The 27921-nt window shown below is 42.2% G+C and overlaps 1 protein-coding gene across 3 annotated transcripts in view; it reads left to right on the top strand.

Moving 5' to 3' along the window:
- The window catches only part of LOC120990315, a 459898-nt gene that overhangs the window by 317268 nt on the left and 114709 nt on the right, over window positions 1-27921 (top strand). The window contains exons 15-18 of one of the 3 annotated variants that reach the window (XM_040419046.1): window positions 255-343; window positions 13123-13133; window positions 22063-22157; window positions 24325-24447. In XM_040419046.1, the coding sequence (XP_040274980.1) occupies window positions 255-343; window positions 13123-13133; window positions 22063-22157; window positions 24325-24447 (318 nt within the window). Of the gene's footprint in view, window positions 1-254; window positions 347-1672; window positions 1684-13122; window positions 13134-22051; window positions 22158-24324; window positions 24448-27921 lie in introns of all 3 variants that reach the window. The other 2 variants (XM_040419047.1, XM_040419045.1) reach the window with 2 other exon arrangements.

The raw sequence follows: 27921 nt of genomic DNA, 5'->3' as shown, positions 1-27921 counted from the left end.
ATGCACCCTGGCTCCCATTCAGTCATCTTCTAGTCCCCGGTTTGTTTACTTCCAGTTTAAGTATGGACAGGGGCACATGTGCCACTGTAGCCAATGGTCACTGATGACGTTTCCATGTTCCGCATTTCTGGTTTATACAAATTTTACAGTAAATATAGAATCCAGTATTAAGTAAACATAAATATGACCTACATTTTACTTTACAAATATCTTACTGTTTTTACATTGTTTTTGTTTGTTTTTTACTCATGCAGTTGCAAAAAGTATTAACAACAAACACGACTAAAAAAGGCTTATTGGCAGAAGACGCCAGAGCACTCATTCTTCTGTATGATAAAAAAAACGAGTAAGTATTGTATTCTAGATTTATTACAAGAATACTATAAGAAACTTTAGAATATGTGTCAGACTGAGGCTAAATGGACATATCTTAATTGAATAAAATCACAGGATTAGGCCTCATGCATACAACCGTTCCGTTTTTTGCGGTCTGCAAATTGCGGATCTGCAAAATACGGAAGCCGCCCATGTGCCTTACGCAATTTTCAGAACGGAACGGACAAGAATAACAACGCAAAACGGACAAGAATAGGACATGTTATTTTTTTTTAGCGTGGCCACGGAACGGAGCAACGGATGCGGACAGCACACGGAGTGCTGTCCGCATATTTTGCGGCCCCATTGAAGTGAATGGGTCTGCACCCGAGCCGCAAAAACTGCGGCTTGGATGCGGACCAGAACAATGGTCGTGTGCATGAGGCCTTATATTAATGGCTATCTACACTGTTCCGCAAATTGCGGAACGAACACAGACGCCATCCGTGTTTTGCGGATCTGCAATTTGCAGACTGCAAAAACACACAACGGTAATGTGCATGAGGCCAATCTTGTACTTCATGCCACACAAAGCCCCACCCTAAGGCTGGGTTCACACATTTTATATGCGCGTTTAACGCGCGTTTTTGTCGCACGTTTTTATGCGCGTATTTTGCAATAGTAAACGCGCATTTGACGCGCGTTTGTGTGATTGACTGCAGTGTCCTATGGCCACAAACGCGCTTCAAAACGCCCCAAAGAAGCTCAAGAACTTGTTTGAGCGTAGGGCGTTTTTCAGCGCGTTCAAACGCGCTGTAAAACGCTCAAGTGAGAACCAGGGCCATAGGGAAGCATTGGTTTTCATGTGTTGAGCGTTTTACAGCGCGTTTGAACGCGCTGTAAAACGCTCAAGTGTGAACCCAGCCTAAGTAACGCTTCCCTTTCCCTGTACTTGTGTAGTCTATTAATTTTATTAAATAACATTTTCCCCATCGTTTTGCCCTCAATATTCCATAATGACAAAGTGAAAACTGAAAGTTCCATATCTTTGCAGATTTATTGAAAAGCAAAAACTAATATCTTGCATTATAATTAATAAATAGGGGGGCTCACACTAGTGTGTATTGGATATTGGAGGGTTCACTATCAGTTTGGGTCACACAATCTGCCAAAGATAAATATGTAAATAAGATAGGTACTCCTCCTTCTAGTATGTACCGTATGTAGGATAAAAAATTTATTAACGTCAAAAAGATAAAAATATTGTATCACCAATTGTATATTACACTAGCTCAGTGGTGGGCAAACTTTTTTGTCAACTGAGCCAAATATCGCCAAAACCACGATTGAAATTTCTTTTGAGAGCCACATTTTTAAAACCTAAAATATATAGGAAGAAAGTGCATGCTGAAGTGAATGGGTCCATGATGCGGGCTGCACACGGCCGTGTGCAGCCCGCATCATGGCCACATTCACTTCAATGGGTCCAGGATCCGGGATATGAGTGCTACAGAGTGCTTCCGTGGTGCTTCTGGCTGTGCCTCCGCACCGCAAAAAAGTAGTGCATGCGCTGCTCAGCTTCTGTGGATGACGCACTGTTAAGTATCTGTGGATTGAGCACTGTTAAGCTTCTGTGGATGATGCACTGTTACCCTGGTTTCACACCTGAGCGTTCTGAAAGGAGCGCTCTGTATGCGCGATTGTATGGGCGTTTACGATCGCGCATACAGAAACAAGCGAACACACATTGTCGCGCGTTCCCGAAAGTCTATGTACGGGAACGCGCGACAAAACGCCCCAAAGTCGCTCAAGTACTTGTTTGAGCGTCGGGCGTTTTACAGCGCGATCGTACGCGCTGTAAAACGCCCAGGTGAGAACCATTCCCATAGGGAAGCATTGGTTTCTCCTTGTTGAGCATTTTACAGCGCGTAGGAATGCGCTGTAAAACGCTCAGGTGTGAACTTAGGGTTAAGCTTCTGTGGATGACGCACTGTTCAGCTTCTTTGGATGATGCACTGTTATGGGGGATCTGTGGATGGCGCTGTTATGTTGGGGATCTGTGGAGGACGCTGTTATATGGGGGATCTGTGGAGGACGCTGTTATATGGGGGATCTGTGGAGGACACTGTTATGGGGGATCTGTGGAGGATATAATAAAACACTTTATCCAGCTCACCTTCCTGGTCAATTGTATTCACCCGACTCCTGGAACCTGTGAGGTGTGTCCCCTTTGCAAAAAGCAGAAAACTTGGAAAGAAATGGTTCCGGATACAAATGGAGATCTTCTTTAAAACTCCTTCTTTATTCAATATTCATTTACAGCAGACCGTCACTTGGTACACAAAACAAGTTGACACATTTCGGGTACAAGACCCTTAGTCGTAACAGACCAGCACAGTGAAACACAAGAATTTAACTGGATATTGAGCCCACCCCTCCAACTATCTGGAGAGGAGAGCACCTTTTCATTGGTTGTTTCACTGTGGTGAACACCCATCTTGCACACTGCTAATCACAGAGTAGATATCCTTCACATTGTGCTGAAGCTCTCAAGCCCATTAACCCCTTATGGGTTGTGCCTAGTTGGATTTGGCTAGACTATGGAAAGGAGAAAAGTCGCACAATGTGAATGATGTCCTACATATAAAAACATATAAACACATATAATGACATTGCTAGAATGGCCACATTCATGCCAATGGATTCTCAACATAGGGATCTATTAATCGCCTCTAGAAGGAAGATATATATACATACAAATAATGATAAATATAAACATAAGAACATTACTTCCTTTCAGCAATTTTGTTAATAAATGTACATTAGCTCCCTTTTTAAGTTTAATCCAGCTGGGACTCGAGTATTTAGTCTAAATATCCAGAATGCCTCCCGTAGAAGCAGTTTTTTGCGGTGGTCTCCACCTCTTGGGGGTGCAATTACCTTTTCGATTGCAAATGCATTAAAGCTTTTAACCCTGCGGGAGTGCATCTGCACAAAGTGTCTCGCTGCATTGGAGACATTCAATGCGTTTGGATTGCTGATATAATTCAGATGTTCCAACAGCCGATTTTTAAATTTTCGCACTGTACTCCCAACATACAGCAAGTCACATTCAGTGCAGCAGATGATATAAACTATCCCTGTAGTGTTGCAATTAATATAGCTTTTAATTGGAAAACTACAGGAGTGATCAGAATTCTCAAAGGATTATAATAATCAAATGCAGGATATGTTATCAGACGCCTCAACATACAGAACATTAGCCAGGAATCCACTCAAGGAGTATGAAACCAAGTACATGATATTGATAGATAAAGGCCGGGACTCGGGTATATTTAATCAAACCGAGTATAGATATTTGTGTGTTGATACGCCTGTGACTCCCATAATGCATGCCCTGCCTAAGATACACAAGGGCGTCCATACCCCCCCCCCCCTCCTCGCGCCCCATAGTGTCAGGAATGGGGTCCCTTACTGAGCGCCTGGGCAACTGGTTGGATAATCTTTTGCAGCCGTTGGTCAGGCGCACACCAGGCTTCTTAAAGGAAGCTTTATATCCCTCTATTCCTCATGGAGTTGCCCTGTTAGCCATGGAGTGTCATCTCCATAGACATACGGGATTCAGTTCTGGGTTTATAGATTATGCATGTGAGGTTGCGAATTTTTTATTAACCCATAATTACTTTATGTTCAATAATGCCTACTACCTACAAATACGTGGAGTGTCAATGGGGGCGAAATTCTCGCCCTCAACGGCAAATCTAACTATGGCATACTGGGAAGACAAATTTGTCTACAGTGTGAACAATCCGTTTTTGTCTGGATTGGTCTGGTACGGCAGATACATCGATGATGATGTGTCTGCCGTCCCGGACCTTCAGACTTATTTGAATACCAATGATTATAATTTGCGCTTCACGTGCGTAGTAGGTGAATCCAGCATTGACTTCTTGGATTTGACACTACATGGCTACCCAAATGAGACTGTGCATACTCGAACATATAGGAAAAAAGTGGCCGGGAATTCAATTCTGAACGCCAGAAGTCACCATCCTTTACACACTATAAAAGCGATCCCGGTAGGAGAATATATCCGGGCCGCGAGAAATTGCAGTTTATCAATGTATCTAGAAGAGGAATTCAGTATAGTAGATAGGAGGTTAAAAGCGAAAAACTACCCTAACTGGATGTTGCTGAGGGGTAGGAAAATTGCGCTGCAAAAAAAAAAACAGATTTGATATGCTGATATGCTCTTTGCATCGGGAAAGGAAGGGAGCAAATTTAAAAATCCAGGAAAGAAGGTGGGGATACATGGGGACGGAGACCAGGACGGGGTTCCGACTTTATCCATTAAATACAGTAAGGAATTTAATAAAATCTGTTCTGTAGTCAAAGGATGCTTGCCGATATTGTATGATGATGATATCCTTTATAATGCACTGATATATGGCTGCAGAATAGTTCCTAGGAAGGCTGCGACCCTGTCCTGCTCTCTGTCCCCATCTCTCTTCACTTCTAATAGTCGACATATAAACAAAAAGCAAAACTGCCTCAGCTATAAGGGGTTCACTAGGTGCGGGGGCAATCCATGCAAAACCTGCAACTATGTGACTCCCTCACAATCCTTTGAGAATTCTGATCACTCCTGTAGTTTTCCAATTAAAAGCTATATTAATTGCAACACTACAGGGATAGTTTATATCATCTGCTGCACTGAATGTGACTTGCTGTATGTTTGGAGTACAGTGCGAAAATTAAAAAATCGGCTGTAGGAACATCTGAATTATATCAGCAATCCAAACGCATTGAATGTCTCCAATGCAGCAAGACACTTTGTGCAGATGCACTCCCGCAGGGTTAAAAGCTTTAATGCATTTGCAATCGAAAAGGTAATTGCACCCCCAAGAGGTGGAGACCACCGCAAAAAACTGCTTCCATGGGAGGCATTCTGGATATTTAGACTAAATACTCGAGTCCCGGCTGGATTAAACTTAAAAAGGGAGCTAATGTACATTTATTAACAAAATTGCTGAAAGGAAGTAATGTTCTTATGTTTATATTTATCATTATTTGTATGTATATATATCTTCCTTCTAGAGGCGATTAATAGATCCCTATGTTGAGAATCCATTGGCATGAATGTGGCCATTCTAGCAATGTCATTATATGTGTTTATATGTTTTTATATGTAGGACATCATTCACATTGTGCGACTTTTCTCCTTTCCATAGTCTAGCCAAATCCAACTAGGCACAACCCATAAGGGGTTAATGGGCTTGAGAGCTTCAGCACAATGTGAAGGATATCTACTCTGTGATTAGCAGTCTGCAAGATGGGTGTTCACCACAGTGAAACAACCAATGAAAAGGTGCTCTCCTCTCCAGATAGTTGGAGGGGTGGGCTCAATATCCAGTTAAATTCTTGTGTTTCACTGTGCTGGTCTGTTACGACTAAGGGTCTTGTACCCGAAACGTGTCAACTTGTTTTGTGTACCAAGTGACGGTCTGCTGTAAATGAATATTGAATAAAGAAGGAGTTTTAAGGAGGATCTCCATTTGTATCCGGAACCATTTCTTTCCAAGTTTTCTGCGGATCTGTGGAGGACACTGTTATGGGGGATCTGTGGAGGACACTGTTATGGGGGATCTGTGGAGGACACTGTTATGGGGGATCTGTGGAGGACACTGTTATGGGGGATCTGTGGAGGACACTGTTATGGGGGATCTGTGGAGGACACTGTTATGGGGGTTCTGTGGAAGACACTGTTATGGGGGATCTGTGGAAGACACTGTTATGGGGGATCTGTGGAGGACACTTATGGGGGACCAGTGGATGACACTGTTATGGGGTGGATCTGTGGATGACGCTGTTATGGGGTGGATCTGTGGATGGAACTGTTATGGGGTGGATCTGTGGATGGCACTGTTATGGGGTGGATCTGTGGATGGCACTTTTATAGGCAGGGGATGTGTGCTATGACACATAGGGTAATGAGGGGGGCCAGCATAAGACACACATATAGCATCTTATGCTGGTCCCCCTCATGGCCCTATGTGTCCCCTCATGTGTCCTAAATTGCGCACCTAACTGGCTTTGTATGTAAAGTTTTTTACTACTGTCTGAACTCTGAAACAATTTCTCTCCTATTGATAAAATGGCCAGCCTCTGTACTCACTTTCACTATGAATGCACTGCAGCGAGCTGGCCGGTGTTCTGCCATTTTTCTATACCCGGACAAAAGTCTATACCCGGAAGTGATGTAGCTGCACCGGAAGCCGCTCGCTGCAGTGCATTCATAGTGACAGTGAGTACAGAGGCTGGCCATATTATCAATAGGAGAGAGCTTGTTTCAGAGTTCAGACAGTAGTAAAAAAACTTCACACACAAAGCCAGTTATGTGCCCCTTCATATATCATTTTCGGGTCTGCAAAATCGCATTTATCGATTATTCGCGATTCGATTATTGCGCACCAAAGAGCCGCATAGAAGTGTCTAAAGAGCCGCTTGTGGCTCACGAGCCGCACTTTGCCGACCACTGTCCTAGAGAGTTGAGACCTCTTCTAAAACCTTCCCGGACACCTGATGTACCTGTGTGCCAAATTTCTCGATTGTAAATGCAACAGTGTGGATTCCTTTAGCGGACACACACACACATATAAGCTTTATATATTAGATGTGCATTTATAAATTACAACGAAAAAAAGGAATATTTGATTCATTTGTTTTTATTAAAGTTTTGCAGCATACAAGAAACATGCCGGGCATAACCGGGAAACACAGGTATAAGTAGGGTAACAAAGTAACCAACATGAAAAGAACAAAAGTGGTGCAATTGGAGGGTATAATCTAATTAACCCCTTCAACCCCGGGCCTGTTATCACCTTCCTGCCCAGGCCTTTTATTTTCCAATAAAGTGTCACTTTATGTGGTAATAACTTTAAAACGCTTTTACTTATACAGGCCATTCTGAGATTTTTTTCTCGTCACATATCGTACTTCTTATATTTACTATGTAAAAATTAGTAAAAAAAATCATTTTTATTCATAAAAAAATACCAAATGTACCAAAAATTTGGAAAAATTAGCAAATTTCCAAATTTCAATTTCTCTACTTTTAAAATAGATAGTAATACCTCCAAAAATAGTAATTACTTTACATTCCCCATATGTCTACTTCATGTTTGGATCATTTTGAAAATTACATTTTATTTTTTGGGGACGTTAGAAGGCTTAGAAGTTTGGAAGCAAATCTTGAAAATTTCCAAAACCCAATTTTTAAGGACCAGTTCAGGTCTGAAGTCACTTTGTGAGGCTTACATAATAGAAACCACCCAAAAATGACCCCATTTTAGAAACTACACCCCTAAAGGTATACAAAACTGATTTTACAAACTTTGTTAACCCTTTAGGTGTTCTACAAAAATTAATGGAAAATGAAGAGGAAATTTCAGAATTTCATTTTTTTGGCAGATTTTACATTTTAATCCATTTTTTCCAGTAGCAAAGCAAGGGTTTATTTGTGGTTTACAGAAACACCCCACATGTGATCGTAAACTGCTGTACGGGCACACGGCAGGGCGCAGTAGGAAAGGAGCACCATATGGTTTTTGGAAGGCAGATTTAGCTGAACTGATTTTTAGATGCCATGTCCCATTTGAAGCCCTCCTGATGCACCCCTTCAGTAGAAACTGAAAAAAGTGTCCACATTTTGGAAACTACAGGATGAGGTGCCAGTTTTATTGGTACTATTTTGGGGTACATATGATTTTAATTTGCTCTATATTACGTTTTTTTTTTTTTACAGCTTTTACCTGAGGGATTAGGTCATGTGACTTTTTTATAGAGCAGATCATTACAGACGTGGCAATACCTAATATGTCTACTTTTTCTTATTTATTTAAGTTTTACACAATAATAGCATTTTTTAAACCGAAATATTTTAGTGTATCCATAGTCGGAGAGCCATAGCTTTTGTATTTTTTTACCAATTCTCTTAGGTAGGGTCTCATTTTTTACGGAATGAGGTGACGGTCTGATTGGTACTATTTTGGGGGGCATACACCTTTTTGATCACTTGCTGTTGCAATTTTTGTGATGTAATGTGACAAAAATGGCTTTTTGTTTACATTTTTTTTTTTTTTACGGCGTTCACCTGAGGGGTTAGGTCATGTGATATTTCTATAGAGCTAGTTGTTACGGACGTGGCGATACCCAATATGTATATTTTTTTTAATGTATTTCTCTTTAGCACAATAATAGCAGTTTTGAAACCAAAAAAATGATGTTTTAGTGTCTCCATGTTCTGAGAGCTATAGTTTTTTTTATTTTTTGGGTGATAGTCTTAGGTAGGGGCTCATTTTTTGCAGGATGAGGTGATGGTTTTATTGATACCATTTTGTGGGACATACGCCTTTTTAAACGCTTGGTGTTGCACTTTTTGTGATGTAAGGTGACAAAAATGGCTTTTTTTTACACTGTTTATTTTTTTTTTTTTTTATGGTGTTAATCGGACAGGGTGGATCATGTGATATATTTATAGAGCCGGTCATAATGGACGCGTCGATACCTAATATGTGTGTTTTTGTTTTGTTTTTCTGTTTTTTATTATAAAATAAGGGGAAAGGGGTGTTTTTTTTCTTTACTTTATGATGTTCACTTTTGGGGGTCTGATCCCCTCTGCAATGCATTACAATACATCTGTATTGTAATGCATTGCCTGTTTGTGTACTACAGTGAGTAATACACTAACAGGTTTCCTAGGAGACCGGGCCTGAGGCTGCATCTCCTCGGCCCCCGTAGAAGGCAGTTCCCAATGTCGTGCAAGGCATTGGGCAACCTCTGCACGGCATCAGGCTGCCTTGTGACGCATCGGGTCCCTGCCACAGCAGTGCGGGGACTCGATGCAATCACTCACCCGACACAAACCCCTTCTATGTTGCGGTCAGCTTTTACAGCGATGCTGGCTGATACAGTAGGGGCCCGGCTACCACAGACTGCCGGGCCCCTGCAGTGATCGCACGCGCACCGCTCCGGTGCCCGCGCGATCACTATGACGTACTATTACGTCAAATTGCGGGAACGCAGTGGTTCCCATGACATAGTAGTACATCATAGGTCGGAAAGGGGTTAAAAGAAATCCAAATTAAAATTAAAATAAAAATGTATTCAGTGATTCATTGTTATTCATAATTCATTATTCCACATGATTAAACAGTCCATAAAATATAATAATATTATATTAATTCATATAAGAAAAGAGTATCAGATCCTTTATATTGTGTTTTAGTGAAAGGATATCAGATCTTTTATGTTGTGTTTTGGTTGCGTTTTGTTTGTGTTTTTAATAAATATATTAAAAAATGTATATATAGCAGATGAAAAAAGAAATATAATAGATGAAAATGTCCCAAAAGTTTATTCAAAATTTTTTAATTCCTATAAACATGATCGATACTCGATCTTTGTAAACATGATTAGTAGTAGATCTCCATGTTTATATATTGAACAGTTCAAATATATTGAACAGTTCAAATATGGGAATTAGTATATTCAAAATCTCTGGAGCCAAATGATATAATTAGTCACTAGATGTGAATAAAGCTCCGCTATGCCGATTTGTTATTTGATAATAACGTCCATAGATACCAATATTACAGACACCGCTTGATTAAATGTTGTAAAGGATTCCACCAGCAACGTATTCTAGCACTTACTTTCTGAACCACAAATAGAGGTATCTGAGGCTGTGCACTTAACCCTATCTTTAGGTGTCTTCTTTAGAAACACTTGTAAATGGTATGAATGGCATTTGGCGTTCTCCTATAAGCGCATGTGTGAGTGGTACTTGGTATCTTCCCTTTCTTCCTCCTACTGCTCACCAGGTAGATACTTTGCTCCAAGATTGATAGCCACAGTGCTCAATAAGTGGATTAATTTCAAAGTAGAAATATCTTTCATTAGATGAAACTGTCGACATGCCAACAAAATATTTATCGTAGTGACATGCAACGCTAGACGCATTTCGGAGCTCCAGCTCCTTTCTCAGTGGCTGTATGTCATATGGATTACTTTCCTCATTTTTATTGTTTAATAATTGCCAAAATCTGGACTCGAATCCTTTGCCAATGGGTTTACATGAAAACCCGTAATTGGATCAGACCTTCTACTTAATATTCCCATATTTATCTCTTTTTCTTTTCTTTGTTCTTGTGTATCGATTATGTTTAAAATCATAGAGTTAGAATATATAGCAAAAATTTTATTTTTGGGGGGAGTACTTCTTTTATTATTCCCAATCATTGTATCAAGTCACATTTAAGAATAAACATTGCCTTAATATACATTAATACATTAATGCAAAGAATGCAGAATTATATTTAAAATAAATAAAAAGATCCATATTGTTACTTCGTCTTCTTGTCCCCTTTGCATATATATATCTGAAAAGGCTATTCAAAATAATTGCTCAATTTTATAGAATTATTTCCTTGATATGGTTAACCTTCAGATGTTAAAAGGGGGGAGAGCCCGACTCTGAGAAGAGATCAAGGTGCTGGTAAATGGAACAGCCAGGCCTTGATGTCTCATCAGTCCTGGGCCCAGACCCCATTTTCCCAAAAAAACTAAAAAAGTGCCAAATCAGCATTTCATCCTTGTGGAATTAATTTTTCAAAGTAAAGAATTCTCCTAGATTCGGCCCGAGACATACTTGTAATTTCGTTGAATGCATTCTATTGCTGTAAAAGTTAGACCCCTAGGGTTTTTGTTATGACATTCTTTGAAATGTTTTGATACAGTATATTTTTCAAAACCATTCCAGATATTAGTTATATGTTCTGATATTCTTTTTTTTTTTTAGAATTTTTTTTGTTCTTCCTATATATTGCTTATTGCAGGGGCATTGAATCATATAAATGACATTAATTCTAGTACAAGTTAGAAACTCTCTGATTTCCCACTTATAAGAATTTTGTGTAGAACACACTAAATCCACCTTCCTAGAGCCCGCAGTTGTTTTGTAATTCCACATCTTCCACATTTATAAAAAACCTTTCAGGTTCACCTATTTAGAGATAGTCATTGTTCTGTTCTTATGCTGTATGGTTGGGGCTACTTTTATGCCTATTGACGAGGCTCTAGTAGCAGTAGCAAGGCGTATTAGTGGTCACTAAGGGGTTAAACACTTTCACAGTAATTACAGCCTTCAGTCTTCTTGGGTATGATGCAACAAGGTTTGCATACCTACATTTTCTGCCATTCTTCTCTGTAGATCTTCTAAAGCTCTGTCAGGTTGGATGGGGACCATCTGTGTACAGGAATTTTCAGGACTTTCCAGAGATGTTTGACTGGGCTAAAGTCAGGACTCTGGCTGGGCCACTCAAGGACATTCACAGAGTTGTCCCTAAGCCACTCCTGTGTTGTCTTGGATGTATGGGCTTAGGGTCATTGTCTTGTTGGAAGGTAAACTTTCGGTCTAGTCTGAGGTCCAGATAACTGTGGATCAAGTTTTTATTAAGATTATCTCTGTACTTTACTCTATTCGGCTTTCCCTCAACACAGACACGTCACCCTGTCCCAGGCGCTGAAAATACACCCACATCATGATGATGCCACCACCATGCTCCACTGTAAGGATGGTATTTGGCGGTGCCTGGCCACACATGATGTTTAAAATTGAGGCCACAAAGTTCAATCATGGTTGCATCAGACCAGAGAATCATGTTTCTCACAGTATGAGTGTCCTCCAGGTGCTTTCATGTCTCTGGTACTGAGGAGAATCTTCTTTTTGGCCACTCTGCCATAAAGCCCAGATTGATGGAATGCTGCTGTGATGGTTGATCTTCTGAACGTTTCTCCCATTTGCACACAGGATCTATTGGCTTCTTGGTCACCTCTCTTATCCATGCCCTTCTTTCCAATTACTTAGTTTGGTTGGGCAGCCAGGTCATGGAAGAGTCCTAGTTGTTCCAAATTTCTTTCATTTAAATGGTCACTACCTTTATACATAGAATAGTACAAGTGATCACAAGATAATGTCTAATATGTCTGAGAAGGAAATGAGTGAGACAGACACAATCAGAGAGACCGCACAGTAATATAGGAAGCTGAGAGCTTAACACAAGTGCTTTAATCACAAACATACAGGTTAGTGTGTGATTTCCTCTATTATCTAGTCCTCTCTTTTACTAGTCTATAGGATTGATGGGATCCCCCCTAATAATGAGAACAGGGTTCTGTTTTCCCCACGATTGAATACAGTGGTCAGTAATAAGTGAGGTCTCCTTCTCAAAGAAAATTGTCAGAGGGCTGCTTGTGATGGCTTGACCTGTAGCCCTTATCTTCATTTAACAGCTCATAAACACTCATTTAAGCTAAATTTGTATTAATCTTAGTATGGCTTAAATGAGGAAAAACTGTTGAAAATTGTTAATAATGACCAACTGAAAAATGTTTTTAGCACAAAATAAGTAAAATGTAAAAATAACAATCGTGCCCAAATGTCTGCATAGCCTTTAAAGCTCCAGCATATTTTTTTGTCTTTATTTTTTAGTACTTTCATCTCATCATTTCAAAAGCCATAACCTTTTTTTAACTTTTATTTCAACATACTGTAGAAATATGTCATATTTTGCTACTTTTATAAAAAAAAATTACAGTTGTAGACCAAAAATTGCTTAGTCTCACACATTTTTACATTTTCTAGCAAATGAGTCATGTTAGGGCTTTTTTTTTTTTTGCAGGGCAATGTATAGGGTGTTTTATACCATTTTTGGATACATGTCCTCTTTTAATAATTTTTATTCTTTTTTTGGGAGGCGCGGCAACAAAAAGATGCCAATTCTGCCATTGGGGATTACTTTTTTTATGGCATTCACCAAGTGGGTTAAACAATGGGATAAGTTAAAGGGCTAATGCCACATGACAATCTCTTTAAAACTATAACCAGACCCAAACCTCACATTGAGAGCTCCCACCATTCATTTTTACAATTGCTCTGCTAGATTCATATTAAGCTTAAATTTACAAATTCGAGAATTTGCGATTATTTTCTCGATTGCGAAAATCGGCAATGTAATATGCGCAATACAGGCGTGGGTCACTTTTGCTACATTTTTCAAGCTGTTAGAAGTTTCCTGAGATTGGGGAAAATGGTTGGCACGGCAGAACATTACAATAGCTTAATATGCAGATAGAGTGCTCCAATATATTCGCAATTGCGCAAATCGGCAATTAATGATGCGCATGTTTTTGTGCAATACGTGCAACTTCACATTTAAGCAGTCTGACTACATATTACTGTCACGGTACCTCCCGTGTCAGAGGTCAGAAGATCTGGAAGGCTGGCTGCACGTGGGGTTAACTGACAGCCTCTTGATTCTCAGTGTTGTTGTTTGGTAATGACCACACCTCCGGTCAGGTGCAGCCTGTTTGTCATTAACTGCTTCCCCTATTTAGTTCGGTCTCACACTCCTATCCATGTGGTTGATATTCTCTGCCTGGACTTGGAAGAGTTGGTGTGTGGACCTTTACTGTGTGTTCCTGCTCATCCATTCTCTATCAGATAAGTTGTATTGCTATTTGTATTTGGTTGTTCCCTTATGCTTGTTTCTAGGCCTCAGGGAGACGATGGTTCATTCACCTTGAAAGGAACAAGTTGTCTCATTCCCTGTCACTACCTTAGGGTATTTCAGGGCTCCTAGGGTTTAGGCTCTGGTGTATGTATTTTCCCACCATCCGGGTTTATACATACTGACAGGAGTCATGGCCAGGTTTAGGGGTTTCCTAGAAGGTGACCGTTCTCCTCTCCCTAGCTTTGAGGCTTAGTACAGATTGGTGCAGTATTGTTGTGACATCACAGCACTATGTTTGTAGCATGTATGTATGGCCAGCAGAACCTATAACTATATAACTATCTAACCTACACTGACTATCTCCCACATACTATCTGTATTTTATATATATATATATATATATATATATATACTTAGCAAATGACGAGGCAACACTTCCAGCTTTAAGTGAACGGGTGAGGACCCCAAACTTTAATCCAAGCGACGTTTCGGCCTGCTCAATGAGGCCTTTATCAAGCTACATAACAGTGCATATGACAAGGTATATATACCCACAATTCAATACAAATCAATTCGATCCATCAAAAGAGGAGAGATATCCCTGTGCCGAAGCACTTTGTTGAGGCTGGACACGGAGAGAGGGACCTCAAATTTAGGGTGATAGACCACATTCCCCCACTTAAAAGGGGAGGCAACAGAGAAAGACTACTAAAACAACGTGAGATCATGTGGATACACAGGTTACATACATTGAAGCCTGATGGCCTCAATGCTGAATATAGATGGGAACTATGTGGGTAATGAATGTGTGCAGTACTCACTAACGTGGGGGTCCTCGACCATTCTGTCTGGTGTAGGAGATACTTAACAGTGCTCGCTTTCTTGTGAATACAACTATTGTATATTGATACATATTTCATTCATTCTAGATCACTTTGGATGAGCTTGATGAACCTTTGTCTATGTACTGGATGGAGCCGCCTAAGGACCTTGAATACATGAACGTGAAAGTGACCATTGTGTGGAGACTTGCGGGACGGCGGCTGATTGCCTGGATGGGTTGCATGATGCACATTATGTCTATTGATGTTTTACAGCGGTTGAATTTGTAGAGATGGTGTATGTCATTTCACTAGCCACACACCTGGGAGCTAGTGGTGTTATATACACATTATTGTTATATGTGTAGGTAGATGGGAGGGGTGTGTCCCATTGTAACCACACGCAATGAAGGTATAATGGTGGTGGCCATTGGGGACGATGCAGTCGCTCTAGGCTTATAGGCTGAGTCAGATTGCCTTCCCCCTGGGCCATTTCCAGGTACCCCAAGGTGCGCTGTTATTTGGACTTTGTGCACATGTATACTTCCTGGCGTCTGTGCGATCGTCCGCATGTCTAAACACAGTATACATCTCTATGGTTACTGAACACGCCCCCGTTTGCGATGCGACTGATGCCGAGTCACATGACCTGGCCTCCCTCCCCTCGCGGCTGTTGCTCCTACGGTGCGCTCCATTGGATGACGCTGCGGTCCATGGATTTACCACGTGGGTGCACGGCGGCGGCGGGGGCGTGGCCAGAGACGTCTGGCCCGGCGCATGCGCACCGCCAACGAGGGGACGCCAATTCCGGACGGTTCTAAGTGTCCATGTGTGGTGAGCTCCTTCTTGTTGTTTTTAATTTGTGATATGGTACAGCCGTACCAATAACAGATGTTTTTAACTCTATATGCACCTAGCACTTTTGCACAGCATCCACCTTGTGTAGTCATGCACGAAATGGACACGTATTCTATTTAACCTAAATAGAGGTACACAAATATATCTGTACACACGGTTCTTAATATTACTATGATCAGTTTTGTAACTTTTGTACGCTCTAGTAGGAGTATATTTGTAATGTTTATCACACACTAATGTCATGTGACGATATAGTTAAAGATCATGTGACCTGATTGGAGACATGTGTAACCACTGTTTGTAATTGATTTGTATTGAATTGTGGGTATATATACCTTGTCATATGCACTGTTATGTAGCTTGATAAAGGCCTTATTGAGCAGGCCGAAACGTCGCTTGGATTAAAGTTTGGGGTCCACACCCGTTCACTTAAAGCTGGAAGTGCTGCCTCGTCATTTGCTAAGTATATACCGTGGAGGAAGGGCCGACCTCTGTGGGGAATTGCACCCAGTTCACCATTTCTGACTGTGCTGCTGCACTATTTGTGTATATTATATATATATATATATATATATATATATATTTATATATAAGCTAACTAACTAACTATCTAATGTAATGACACGGCAAAGCACAGAGCACAGCAATGACACTGCTGTCTCTTTCAGAACTGCAAAAAACTTCTGAAAATGGCTGATGGGGATTGTCTTATATAGTAACGGGTAGGCAACTTTCCTATTGTTTGCTAGAGATGTTGCTGACAAAGACAAAGACAAAGACATTGCTGACTTCTCATTGTCCCACAAGCAAGAAGCAGGGAGAGATCATGGGTTCAGATGAAAAAAAAAATCAAGAATATTTGCGAATACTAATATATAGCACTATATTCTAAATCTTCACGAATTCTCAAAGTGGCGATATTCACGATTAAAATTCGCAATTCGAATATTCGCACCCAACACTATTGTCTGTCTGTCTATCTATATCTTTTATCTATCTATATCATCTATATCATCTATCTATCTAATATCTATCTATCTATCAAATATCTTTCTATCTGTCGAATATCTATATTTCATTTTTAAATTCTTTATTCAACTTTTTTTAACCTTTTTTTTAGTTCCCTTAGGGTACTTGAACATGAAATAGTTTGATTGCTTGTAATATACACTGTAATATTTCTGTATTACAGTGCATAGTGATTCTGGGACATGGCAGGCCTGCCTTGTCCACTGCTTGCCAATCAGAGATTATATTTGTAGGGTACTGATCAGAGGACAAAGGGAGTTCCCTCCCTCTATTAACTACTAAGATGCCGAAGTTGCTAAACCTTCACAATCATTGTGATATAGTATTTCACCATTGAGTGTTAACCGTGTTTACTTATCCTGTAGATGGCGTAAATTTAGGCAAGCTATCTAGACTTGCACCAGATTTATCACAGGGGTCCAGGCTGGATGATACATCTGGTGCAGGGAGAGAGACTTTTTTCTGAGGGCTCATGCACACGACCATATGTATTTTGAGGTCTGCAAAAAACTGAAAATACGGATGACATCTGTGTGCATTCCGTATTTTGCCAAACGGAACAGTTGGCCCCTAATAAAAACAGTTCTATCCTAGTCCGTAATGCAGACAATAATAGGACATGTTCTATTTTTTTGCAAAACGGAAATACGGACATACAGAAACGGAATGCTCATGGAGCAACTTCAGCTTTTTTTTGCGGACCCTTTGAAATGAATGGTTCTGCATACTTTGCGTGAAGAAAACAAAACAAATGGACACGGAAAGAAAATACGTTCCTGTGCATGAGCCCTAAGGCCTCATGCACACAACCGTATTTTTTCACGGTCCGCAAAACGGGGTTCCGTTGGTCCGTGATCCGTGACCGTTTTTTCGTCCGTGGGTCTTCCTTGATTTTTGGAGGATCCACGGACATGAAAAAAAAGTCGTTTTGGTGTCCGCCTGGCCGTGCGAAGCCAAACGGATCCGTCCTGAATTACAATGCAAGTCAATGGGGAAGGATCCGTTTGACGTTGACACAATATGGTGCAATTTCAAACGGATCCGTCCCCCAATGTAAAGTCAGGAGTTAATATACAAACCGGATTCCAAAAAAGTTGGGACACTATACAAATCGTGAATAAAAACTGAATGCAATTATGTGGAGGTGCCAACTTCTAATATTTTATTCAGAATAGAACATAAATCACGGAACAAAAGTTTAAACTGAGAAAATGTACCATTTTAAGGGAAAAATATGTTGAATCAGAATTTCATGGTATGTACAAGAATAAAAATGAACAAACTAATGTTCGGTACCAGCGCTGGGAATAGAATGGATATTAGTTTAGTTTTGGTAATTACCTTATTCCGGCAGGACCAGGGGTTTGATCGGATAAGGTATGCACCGACTGTCCGGTGTGGAAACAAGATGAGGTGACTTTACAGTGCTTCTTTTCTTCTTGCTCAACCTCGAAGTGCGTATGCCGCCCCAGCCGGTGGCTGGCGTGCGCACGAGGGAGCTGTGATGGTACAGGGTTCCGGAACGTACGGCGTGACGTCACGACTGACCTACGGGGTAATCCAGAGACCAAAAATGATCCTACGTAGGATCGTTTTTGGTCTCTGGATTACCCCGTAGGTCAGTCGTGACGTCACGCCATACGTTCCGGAACCCTGTACCATCACAGCTCCCTCGTGCGCACGCCAGCCACCGGCTGGGGCGGCATACGCACTTCGAGGTTGAGCAAGAAGAAAAGAAGCAAGAAGCACTGTAAAGTCACCTCATCTTGTTTCCACACCGGACAGTCGGTGCATACCTTATCCGATCAAACCCCTGGTCCTGCCGGAATAAGGTAATTACCAAAACTAAACTAATATCCATTCTATTCCCAGCGCTGGTACCGAACATTAGTTTGTTCATTTTTATTCTTGTACATACCACTTTGGATCGGAGCAGCCGTTATCCAATCAGGTACTCAGCAGCGGCTCTGTCTGCCTTAGTGCACATAGAGACAACCTAATAGCGATAGCGCAGGCACTATTGTATATATATACAGAATTTCATGGTGTCAACAAATCACCAAAAAGTTGGGACAAGCCCATTTTCACCACTGTGTGGCATCTCCCCTTCTTCTTACAACACTCAACAGACGACTAGGGACAGAGGAGACCAGTTTCTCAAGTTTAGAAATAGGAATGCTCTCCCATTCTTGTCTAATACAGGCCTCTAACTGTTCAATCGTCTTGGGCCTTCTTTGTTGCACCTTCCTCTTTATGATGCGCCAAATGTTCTCTATAGGTGAAAGATCTGGACTGCAGACTGGCCATTTCAGTACCCGGATCCTTCTCCTACGCAGCCATGATGTTGTGATTGATGCAGAATGTGGTCTGGCATTATCTTGTTGAAAAATGCAGGGTCTTCCCTGAAAGAGATGACGTCTGGATGGGAGCATATGTTCTAGAACCTGAATATATTTTTCTGCATTGATGGTGCCTTTCCAGAAATGCAAGCTGCCCATGCCACACGCACTCATGCAACCCCATACCATCAGAGATGCAGGCTTCTGAAGTGAGCGTTGATAACAACTTGGGTTGTCCTTGTCCTCTTTGGTCCGGATGACATGGCGTCCCAGATTTCCAAAAAGAACTTCGAATCGTGACTCGTCTGACCACAGAACAGTCTTCCATTTTGCCACACTCCATTTTAAATGATCCCTGGCCCAGTGAAAACGCCTGAGCTTGTGGATCTTGCTTAGAAATGGCTTCTTCTTTGCACTGTAGAGTTTCAGCTGGCAACGGCGGATGGCACGGTGGATTGTGTTCACTGACAATGGTTTCTTGAAGTATTCCTGAGCCCATTCTGTGATTTCCTTTACAGTAGCATTCCTGTTTGTGGTGCAGTGTCGTTTAAGGGTCCTTAGATCACGGGCATCCAGTATGGTTTTACGGCCTTGACCCTTACGCACAGAGATTGTTCCAGATTCTCTGAATCTTCGGAATGATGTTATGCACAGTTGATGATGATAGATGCAAAGTCTTTGCAATTTTTCGCTGGGTAACACCTTTCTGATATTGCTCCACTATCTTTCTGCGCAACATTGTGGGAATTGGTGATCCTCTACCCATCTTGGCTTCTGAGAGACACTGCCACTCTGAGAAGCTCTTTTTATACCCAATCATGTTGCCAATTGACCTAATTAGTGTTAATTGGTCTTCCAGCTCTTCGTTATGCTCAAATTTACTTTTTCCAGCCTCTTATTGCTACTTGTCCCAACTTTTTGGGGATTTGTTGACACCGTGAAATTTTGAATCAACGTATTTTTCCTTTATATTGATACATTTACTCGGATTAAACGTTTGATCTGTCATCTACGTTCTATTACAAATAAAATATTGACATTTGCCATCTCCACATCATTGCATTCAGTTTTTATTCACAATTTGTTTAGTGTCCCAACTTTTTTGGAATCCGGTTTGTACCATAGGATCGGAGTTTTCTCCAATCCGATGGTATATTTTAACTTGAAGCGTCCCCATCACCATGGGAACGCCTCTATGTTAGAATATACTGTCGGATATGAGTTAGATCGTGAAACTCATATCCGACAGTATATTCTAACACAGAGGCGTTCCCATAGTGATGGGGACGCTTCTAGTTAGAATATACTACAAACTGTGTACATGACTGCCCCCTGCTGCCTGGCAGCACCCGATCTCTTACAGGGGGCTGTGATCCGCACAATTAACCCCTCAGGTGCTGCACCTGAGGGGTTAATTGTGCATATCATAGCCCCCTGTAAGAGATCAGGGGCTTACAGGCAGCAGGGGGCAGACCCCCCTCCCTCCCCAGTTTGAATATCATTGGTGGCCAGTGTGCGGCACCCACCCCCGGCCCCCCCTCCCTCCCTCTATTGTATTATCATTGGTGGCCAGTGTGCGGCCTCCCCCGGCCCGCCCTCCCTCCCTCTATTGTAATATCATTGGTGGCCAGTGTGCGGCCTCCCCTCTCCCCCCCCCCCCCGATCATTGGTGGCAGCGGTGGAAGCTCCTCCTACTGGTAAGTGACAGGTCTGTGCGGCGCATTGCTTAATGATCTGTCACTTACCAGTAGGAGGAGCTCCCGGCCGGTCACAGACAGCACAGCAGGTAAGTATGATGCTTCTAATATTGTAATATTGCTAAGCAACCATGGCAACCAGGCCTGCAGTAGCATCCTGGTTGCCATGGTTACCGATCGGAGCCCCAGAGCGATTAAACTGGGACTCCGATCGGAACTCTCCGCTGCCACCAATGATCGGGGGGGGGAGATGGGAGGCTGCACACTGGCCACCAATGATATTAATACAATAGAGGGGGGGCCGGGGGAGGCCGCACACTGGCCACCAATGATAAAACAATAGAGGGAGGAATGCCGGGGGGGGGGGCGCACTGGCCACCAATGAAATTAAAACTGGGGAGGGAGGGGGGTCTGCCCCCTGCTGCCTGGCAGCCCCTGATCTCTTATAGGGGGCTATGATATGCACAATTAACCCCTCAGGTGCAGCACCTGAGGGGTTAATTGTGCGGATCACAGCCCCCTGTAAGAGATCGGGTGCTGCCAGGCAGCAGGGGGAAGTCATGTACACAGTTCGTAGTATATTCTAACTAGAAGCGTCCCCATCACTATGGGAACGCTTCTGTGTTAGACTATACTGTTGGATATGAGTTTTCACGAAGTGAAAACTCATCTCTGAAAAAGCTTTTATGCAGACGGATCTTCGGATCCGTCTGTATGAAAGTAACCTACGGCCACGGATCGCAGATGCCAATCTTGTGTGCATCCGTGTTCTTTCACGGACCCATTGACTTAAATGGGTCCGTGAACCGTTGTCCGTCAAAAAAATAGGACAGGTCATATTTTTTTGACGGACAGGAAACACGGATCTCGGATGCGGCTGCAAAACGGTGCATTTTCCGATTTTTCCACGGACCCTTTGGAAGTCAATGGGTCCGCGAAAAAAAAAACGGAAAACGGATGCACACAACGGTCGTGTGCATGAGGCCTAACTCTATTACAGCTATTAGTTGGCTTACTTTGAGACAGAATTTAGTCCTTGAATTCTGGCACATTTTGGACCCCCTTTGCTAGCAAGCCACATTATTAGTGTGCTGCGACATCACTGATTCATTTCTGGACATCACCATATTCATTATCATACTACTGTATTGTGATATCACTTCACTTTGAGCCTTATTGCTGTACTGTGCACATTGTTATTGTGCCCTAACTTTATTTGCACATTATCCCATCATTGTGTGCATCATTCCTGTGCATTAGGAAAACCAACATAATCATAAGCTTCTGATATTCGTACTACCAAAGATAGTCATGGTGCTGTGGGGCCCCATTCCAAGTTTTATTATGTGACTCCTTGCATGCTTGTTCTGTCCCTGTTAATACAGGTTAATACATTATCGAGTTCTTTGTTTCACTTTCAGAGTTAAAGCCCTCCGAGAAAATGAACTCTTTCGTCAGTTTGAAACTTTACTATCTAAGCTATCTAAAAATCTGATAACAGTTTATACAAGCAAACTTGATGGACAGGTGAGTGTAATACATATTTAAGAATTGTTTCTATACATCTAGAAAAAAGGTCCAGATTTATTATTCACATTATGGATTTATGATTCTCAAATTAAGGCCTCATGCACACGACAGTTGTTTTTCTCATTCCGCAAAACGGGGTTCCGTTGTTCCGCGATCCGTTTCCGTTTTTGTTTCCGTGTGTCTTCCTTTATTTTTGGAGGATCACCAGACATGAAGAAAAGTAAAAAAAAAATCTAAGTCAAGTTTGCCATCCAAATGATAGGGAAAAAAAACGGACACTGACGCGGATGACAATCTTGTGTGCCTCCGTGTTTTTTCACGGACCCATTGACTTGAATGGGTCCGCGAACCATTGTCTGTGAAAAAAATAGGACAGGTCATATTTTTTTCACGGACTGGAAACACAGATTACGGACACGGATGACAAACGGTGCATTAGCCGAGTTTTCCACGAACCCATTGAAAGTCAATGGGTTCGCAGAAAATCACGGAAAACGGACACGGAACACAACTACGGTCGTGTGCATGAGGCCTTAGTTGTATCATATCAAGCTGTGAACCAAAATTGTGCAAACAGTTATGGCATTTGTCTTCTTCTCACTCCAAAAAAGAAAACCAGCAGGTGAAGTGGGTAGGGTCAAGTTGTAAATGTACTATTAGCCACAATTAGGGTTGAGCGAAGTTGATTAGTTAAAATGTATGTGCTTGTGTAGGAAAACTTTGTCGTAGCCAAAGTTACTCGACACTTCGGTAAATGACTTCAGTATTCCTATCTGCATATTTTAAAACATTTTTAATAAGATTCCACAGTCGCCTTTGGTACTGGTGGGTACCTCGGTACTAAAGCAGACTTTGTATTCCTATTTTAAAATGTTTTTAAATATGCATATAGGAATACCGAAGTCATTTACCGAAGTTTCGCGCAAATTTGGCCAACACAAATGTTTTCAACACAGAGCCCATACATTTTAATGCTGTACGGAAACAGAATTACCAAGTTTTTTAACTAATCAACATTGGATCTATGATCGGAAGCTCGATTCGCTCAAACCAAGACACATACATCAAAGGCAAAAGTTTAAAAAAGTACAAACTAGTGGGTCAAATGTATGGCTGCTTATAGCAGGAGTAAAGAGTAATTCAGACAGTCACACAATTCCAAATGCACTAGATTTAGGCCCCATGCACATGACTGTATCCATTTTGCGGTCTGCAAATTGTGAATCTGAAAAACACAAATACCAACCATGTGTTCGGCATTTTCCCATTTCGCACTTTCCACCCTATGCTCAAAATGCCTACTCCTGTCCGCAAAATGGACAAGAATAGGACATGTTCTATCTTTTTTGCAGGATGTCAGAACATGCGCATTTTTTGCAACCGCAGTGGAATGAATGGGTCTGCATCCAATCCACAAAATTATGGTTGTGTGCATGGGGCCTAAGTAAGAGGTCTGTACACCTTTTAATAAATAAAGTTATAATGACCCCCCAATGCTTGGGCCCCTCATATAGGTTATACTTACCCCGCTGCCCAGCACCCGCACGGCCGCCACTGCATCTCCCTGTTGCACGGATAAAAACATCCGGTGATGGGGGGGAACAGCCAATAGCAGGCCATGACAGTGACCAGCCTCCCTAGTATTACAGGTGACGCCTTCTGAGCGTTGTCTGGTCTACAATATTTCTCACATCTACAAGGTACTCCCCATAAAGAGAAATGGTACCGACGGATCCTGACCCAGGCCTCTCAGCTAGCTAAGCCATTTCTCTCTGCTCTGCACTTATGAGGAGTATTCACCTCTAAACAGCAGATGAGATGCTGGCTTAGCTTTTATCCAAGTTAATCTTTAAGGTCTCTATTGTGCAGGGGGACCAGTTAGTCTCTGTCGTTGATTCTACCTAAATAAATTCTAGCAAGCCAGAATGTAAAAAAAAAAAAATTGGGTTGAATTCTTAATCTAACTAATGGATTGATTCATTGCATGGGTTTCCTCCTGGTACTCCAAAGACACTCCAAAGATGTACTGGGAATTTAGATTGTGAGCCCCACTAGGGACAGCAAGTGATGATAATGACTGCAAAGTTCTGTGGAACAAATTGGCATTATATAAGCAAGTAAATAATAAATACATTAAAACCTGCTCTTTTAATAACCTTAACAGGTAAAAGGTATGCTTGCTGAAATGGCAAAAGAAGCAGACGAAAAGTGGGAATCAAATAAAGAAAACATAACTTCAATTGGTGTGTTCAACCCACACTTTTCTGGAAATCACCCTACATATAAGGTAACTTCAATACATTTTAACAATACAACCATAAATAGGGACTGTGAACTTCTTTATTGCAGAGTATTGATAACAGACTCCTCAACATTGAAATTGCATCACCAAGAAGGACAAGCCATAAGGCTATGCAAATCAAGGAAGTAGCAGGTGTCTCTAAAGATCTGCTAATGATCAAATTTTCAAGCACCTAGCTCCAATCTTTGGCATGTCAGAGGGACATAAAAGACATAAATGTATCGTCATGTGTGATGATTGTGCGATACCTCCTGATTGTTGACAGTTATCGACTCATAATGCAAACTAAGAGGGACAGAATCCTTGAACTGATAGATCTTGGTTTATCACCCGAGCAGATCGCTACTTGCTTAGGCCAAGATGTCAGCACTGTTCGACATTGCAGGTCCCGGTGCTTGAAATAACAACAACGAGCTGGAATAACAGAAAGTGGTGTGGAGAGAATGGTGCATACTGATCTATTCTGTACTGCAAGCGAAATTGGATGTCGCTCCCTATTCACTTTGATTGATAGGGCCAGGTATGATGATGTTTTAGCTGCCTGGCCCTGTCAATCCAAGTGCAGAGGGCACGGCAGTTGCAGAGAGAGCAGAGCCTGTAGGAGTAATGGCAACGCCCCCGTTATCACTAGAGGCCTATTTACATATATTAAAACATAGTTTCTTTCTCAGCAATGCGGGCACATACCTAACCATGCTACATCTGTATGAACATGAGACCAACACATGGGCGTTGCGGGAAAAGATGCGGGTGCGTTGCGGGAACATGCGCGATTTTTCAGCGCAAGTGCAAAACATTGTATAATGCGCTTTGCACGCGCGTGAGAAAAATCTGCATGTTTGGTTTGGGTTAGGTGTTCTGTAGATTGTATTATTTTCCCTTATAACATGGTTATAAGGGAAAATAATAGCATTCTTTAATACAGAATATAAAGTACAATAGGGCTGGAGGGGTTAAAAACAAATGAAAACATTTTTTAACTCACCTTAATCCACTTGTTCGCGCAGCCCGGCTTCTCTTCTGTCTTCTTTCTTCAGGACCTGGGTAAAGGACCTGTGGTGATGGATCATGTGATGGACCATGTGATGGGCGCAGTGACGTCATCACAGGTCCTTTTCCTCACAGATTAAGGCAGAAGAGAAGCCAGGCTGCGCGAACAAGTGGATTAAGGTGAGTTCAATTATTTATTTATTTATATTTATTTATTTTAACCCCTCCAGCGTTATTGTACTATATATTCTGTATTAAGAATTCTATTATCTTCCCTTATAACCAAGTTATAATGGAAAATAATAATGATTGGGTCCCCATCCCGATCGTCTCCTAGCAACCGTGCGTGAAAATCGCACCGCATCCGCACTTGCTTGCGGATGCTTGCGATTTTCACGCAGCCCCATTCACTTCTATGGGGCCTGCGTTGCGTGAAAAAAGCACAATATAGAACATGCTGCAATTTTCACGCAACGCACAAGTGATGCGTGAAAATCACTGCTCATGTGCACAGCCCCATAGAAATGAATGGGTCCGGATTCAGTGCGGGTGCAATGCGTTCACCTTACGCATTGCACCCGCGCGGAAATCTCGCCCGTGTGAAACCAGCCTAACTGTGAACTGTTCTCAGCATTGAGCTTTTGAACAGGCCATTCCCTCTACTCTGAGAGACAGCTGGTTGCAGGGAGTGGCTGTAAAGCAGCTCAATACAGAGGGTGAAGTTATGCCTCCTGTGCATTTCATGCAAGTGATTGCCGGAATCAGGGCCGTTTCTAGGGGCGGGCGGGCCAGGCGGCCGCCCGGGGCGCTGTCAGAAGGGGGGCGCCGGCAGAGGCGCCCTCTTGTCTTTTCTCTGTCTGTTATTACTCTCGTGCCGTGCGCCCCCCTGGCTCCCTCCCTCTGATATCTCGCCTGCGCCCGAGTGCCGAGTCCTCTGTCCGTACGTACCGAGTCCAGTCACTCAGCTCCGGTACGTGCGGGCGGCACTTACTGACGTCACGCGCCTGCTCCTCCCACTTGGCGGCGCAGGCTCGTGACGTACAGTGAGTGCCGCACTGCCTGCCTGTTACCGCCCGCCCTGAGCGGTAACATTGCTGAAAAGAAGCCTGCTGTGAGGATCCGGGACAGTGGGTCACTGGGTGAGTCGACTCGGGTGCAATGTGGTTAAATTAAATAAACAAACAATTTTTTTACAATAGGGACAGTGACACTGTGGATGGTCTGTGGTGGGGGGGCATTAATTACAATGGGGGGCGAGGGCCACTGTGGCAGACATGAAAGTGGGGGCGACTGTCACTGTGGGGGACATTAAGTTTAATAAGGATCACTATGGACATTATTTAGAATGGAGGCTGCTGTGGGTGTCATTATAACTATAATGTCTGATAGGCCTAGTCCTGAGCTGAGTTATATTACCCTGCCCATGCCCTGTATAATAATGTACCCATCCCTGATACCCCTTAGTTATATTACCCCGCTGGGATAATATAACTAAGGGGTATCAGGGTACATTATTATACAGGGCATGGGCAGGGTAATATAACTCAGCTCAGGACTAGGCCTATCAGACATTATAGTTATAATGACACCCACAGCAGCCTCCATTCTAAATAATGTCCATAGTGATCCTTATTAAAAATAATGTCCCCCCACAGGCAGGCAGTGCGGGCGGCGGCGCTCACTCACTGTACCTCACGCGCCGCCGACACATTTTTTACAATGGGGAGACACTTATTTCATCGAGCAGTTTTGAGGGCGGGGGGGGGGGGGGGGGGAGTTTTTTTTGACACTCGCCCTGAGAGAAATTTTACCTAGAAACTGCACTGGCCGGAATAACCTTCTGGCACTTCTACTTAAAACTTCATATCTACTTAAAACTTCATACAGTGCAAAAAAATAAAATAATAAAAATTAAAAAGCTATGTGTTTTGGATGAAACAAATCATCCTTCCTTATGGCATCTTTTTTTTTCTGGGCATTTGCAGGAGCAGAACTTGTTAAATAAAAAAAGCTCATATTCAGACATGTACGTCTGTCCATTGATCCATTTACCTCTATGGAGCTGCCCTAGATAGTTGAATGGAACAGCTGACACTCATGCAAGTCTACGGCTCCATTGAAACGGGGAACACAGGCCCCGTTCTAGTGATTAGTGGTGGTCTCAGCGGTTGGATCCCCGCTGATCAGACACTTTTCCTCTATCTTGTGGATATGGCATCTGTCATTGTGTAACATCCCAGAGTGGTGTTACCACTCCTGCACCCTGCTACTATCTCTAATGGGCTAACCTGAATTTCAACATTTCCTCCACATTTTTCAATGATAATATTTCTATGCAACTATTTGTTACATGTAATGTGTCTGCTTCACCAGCAGGTGGCAGTGCATTATTCCATTATCCCCCTTTGGGCTGAAGTGAGCGAGTCCTGCCGAAAGGGTGGGGCAGAAATTTCTAGTTAGTTGGAGTTG

Source organism: Bufo bufo, chromosome 2 (assembly GCF_905171765.1).
Source record: "Bufo bufo chromosome 2, aBufBuf1.1, whole genome shotgun sequence".
NCBI classification, from domain to species: Eukaryota; Metazoa; Chordata; class Amphibia; order Anura; family Bufonidae; genus Bufo; species Bufo bufo.
The sequence above is the reverse complement of the archived record's forward strand: the minus strand, read 5'-3'. Positions and strand labels throughout refer to the sequence as shown.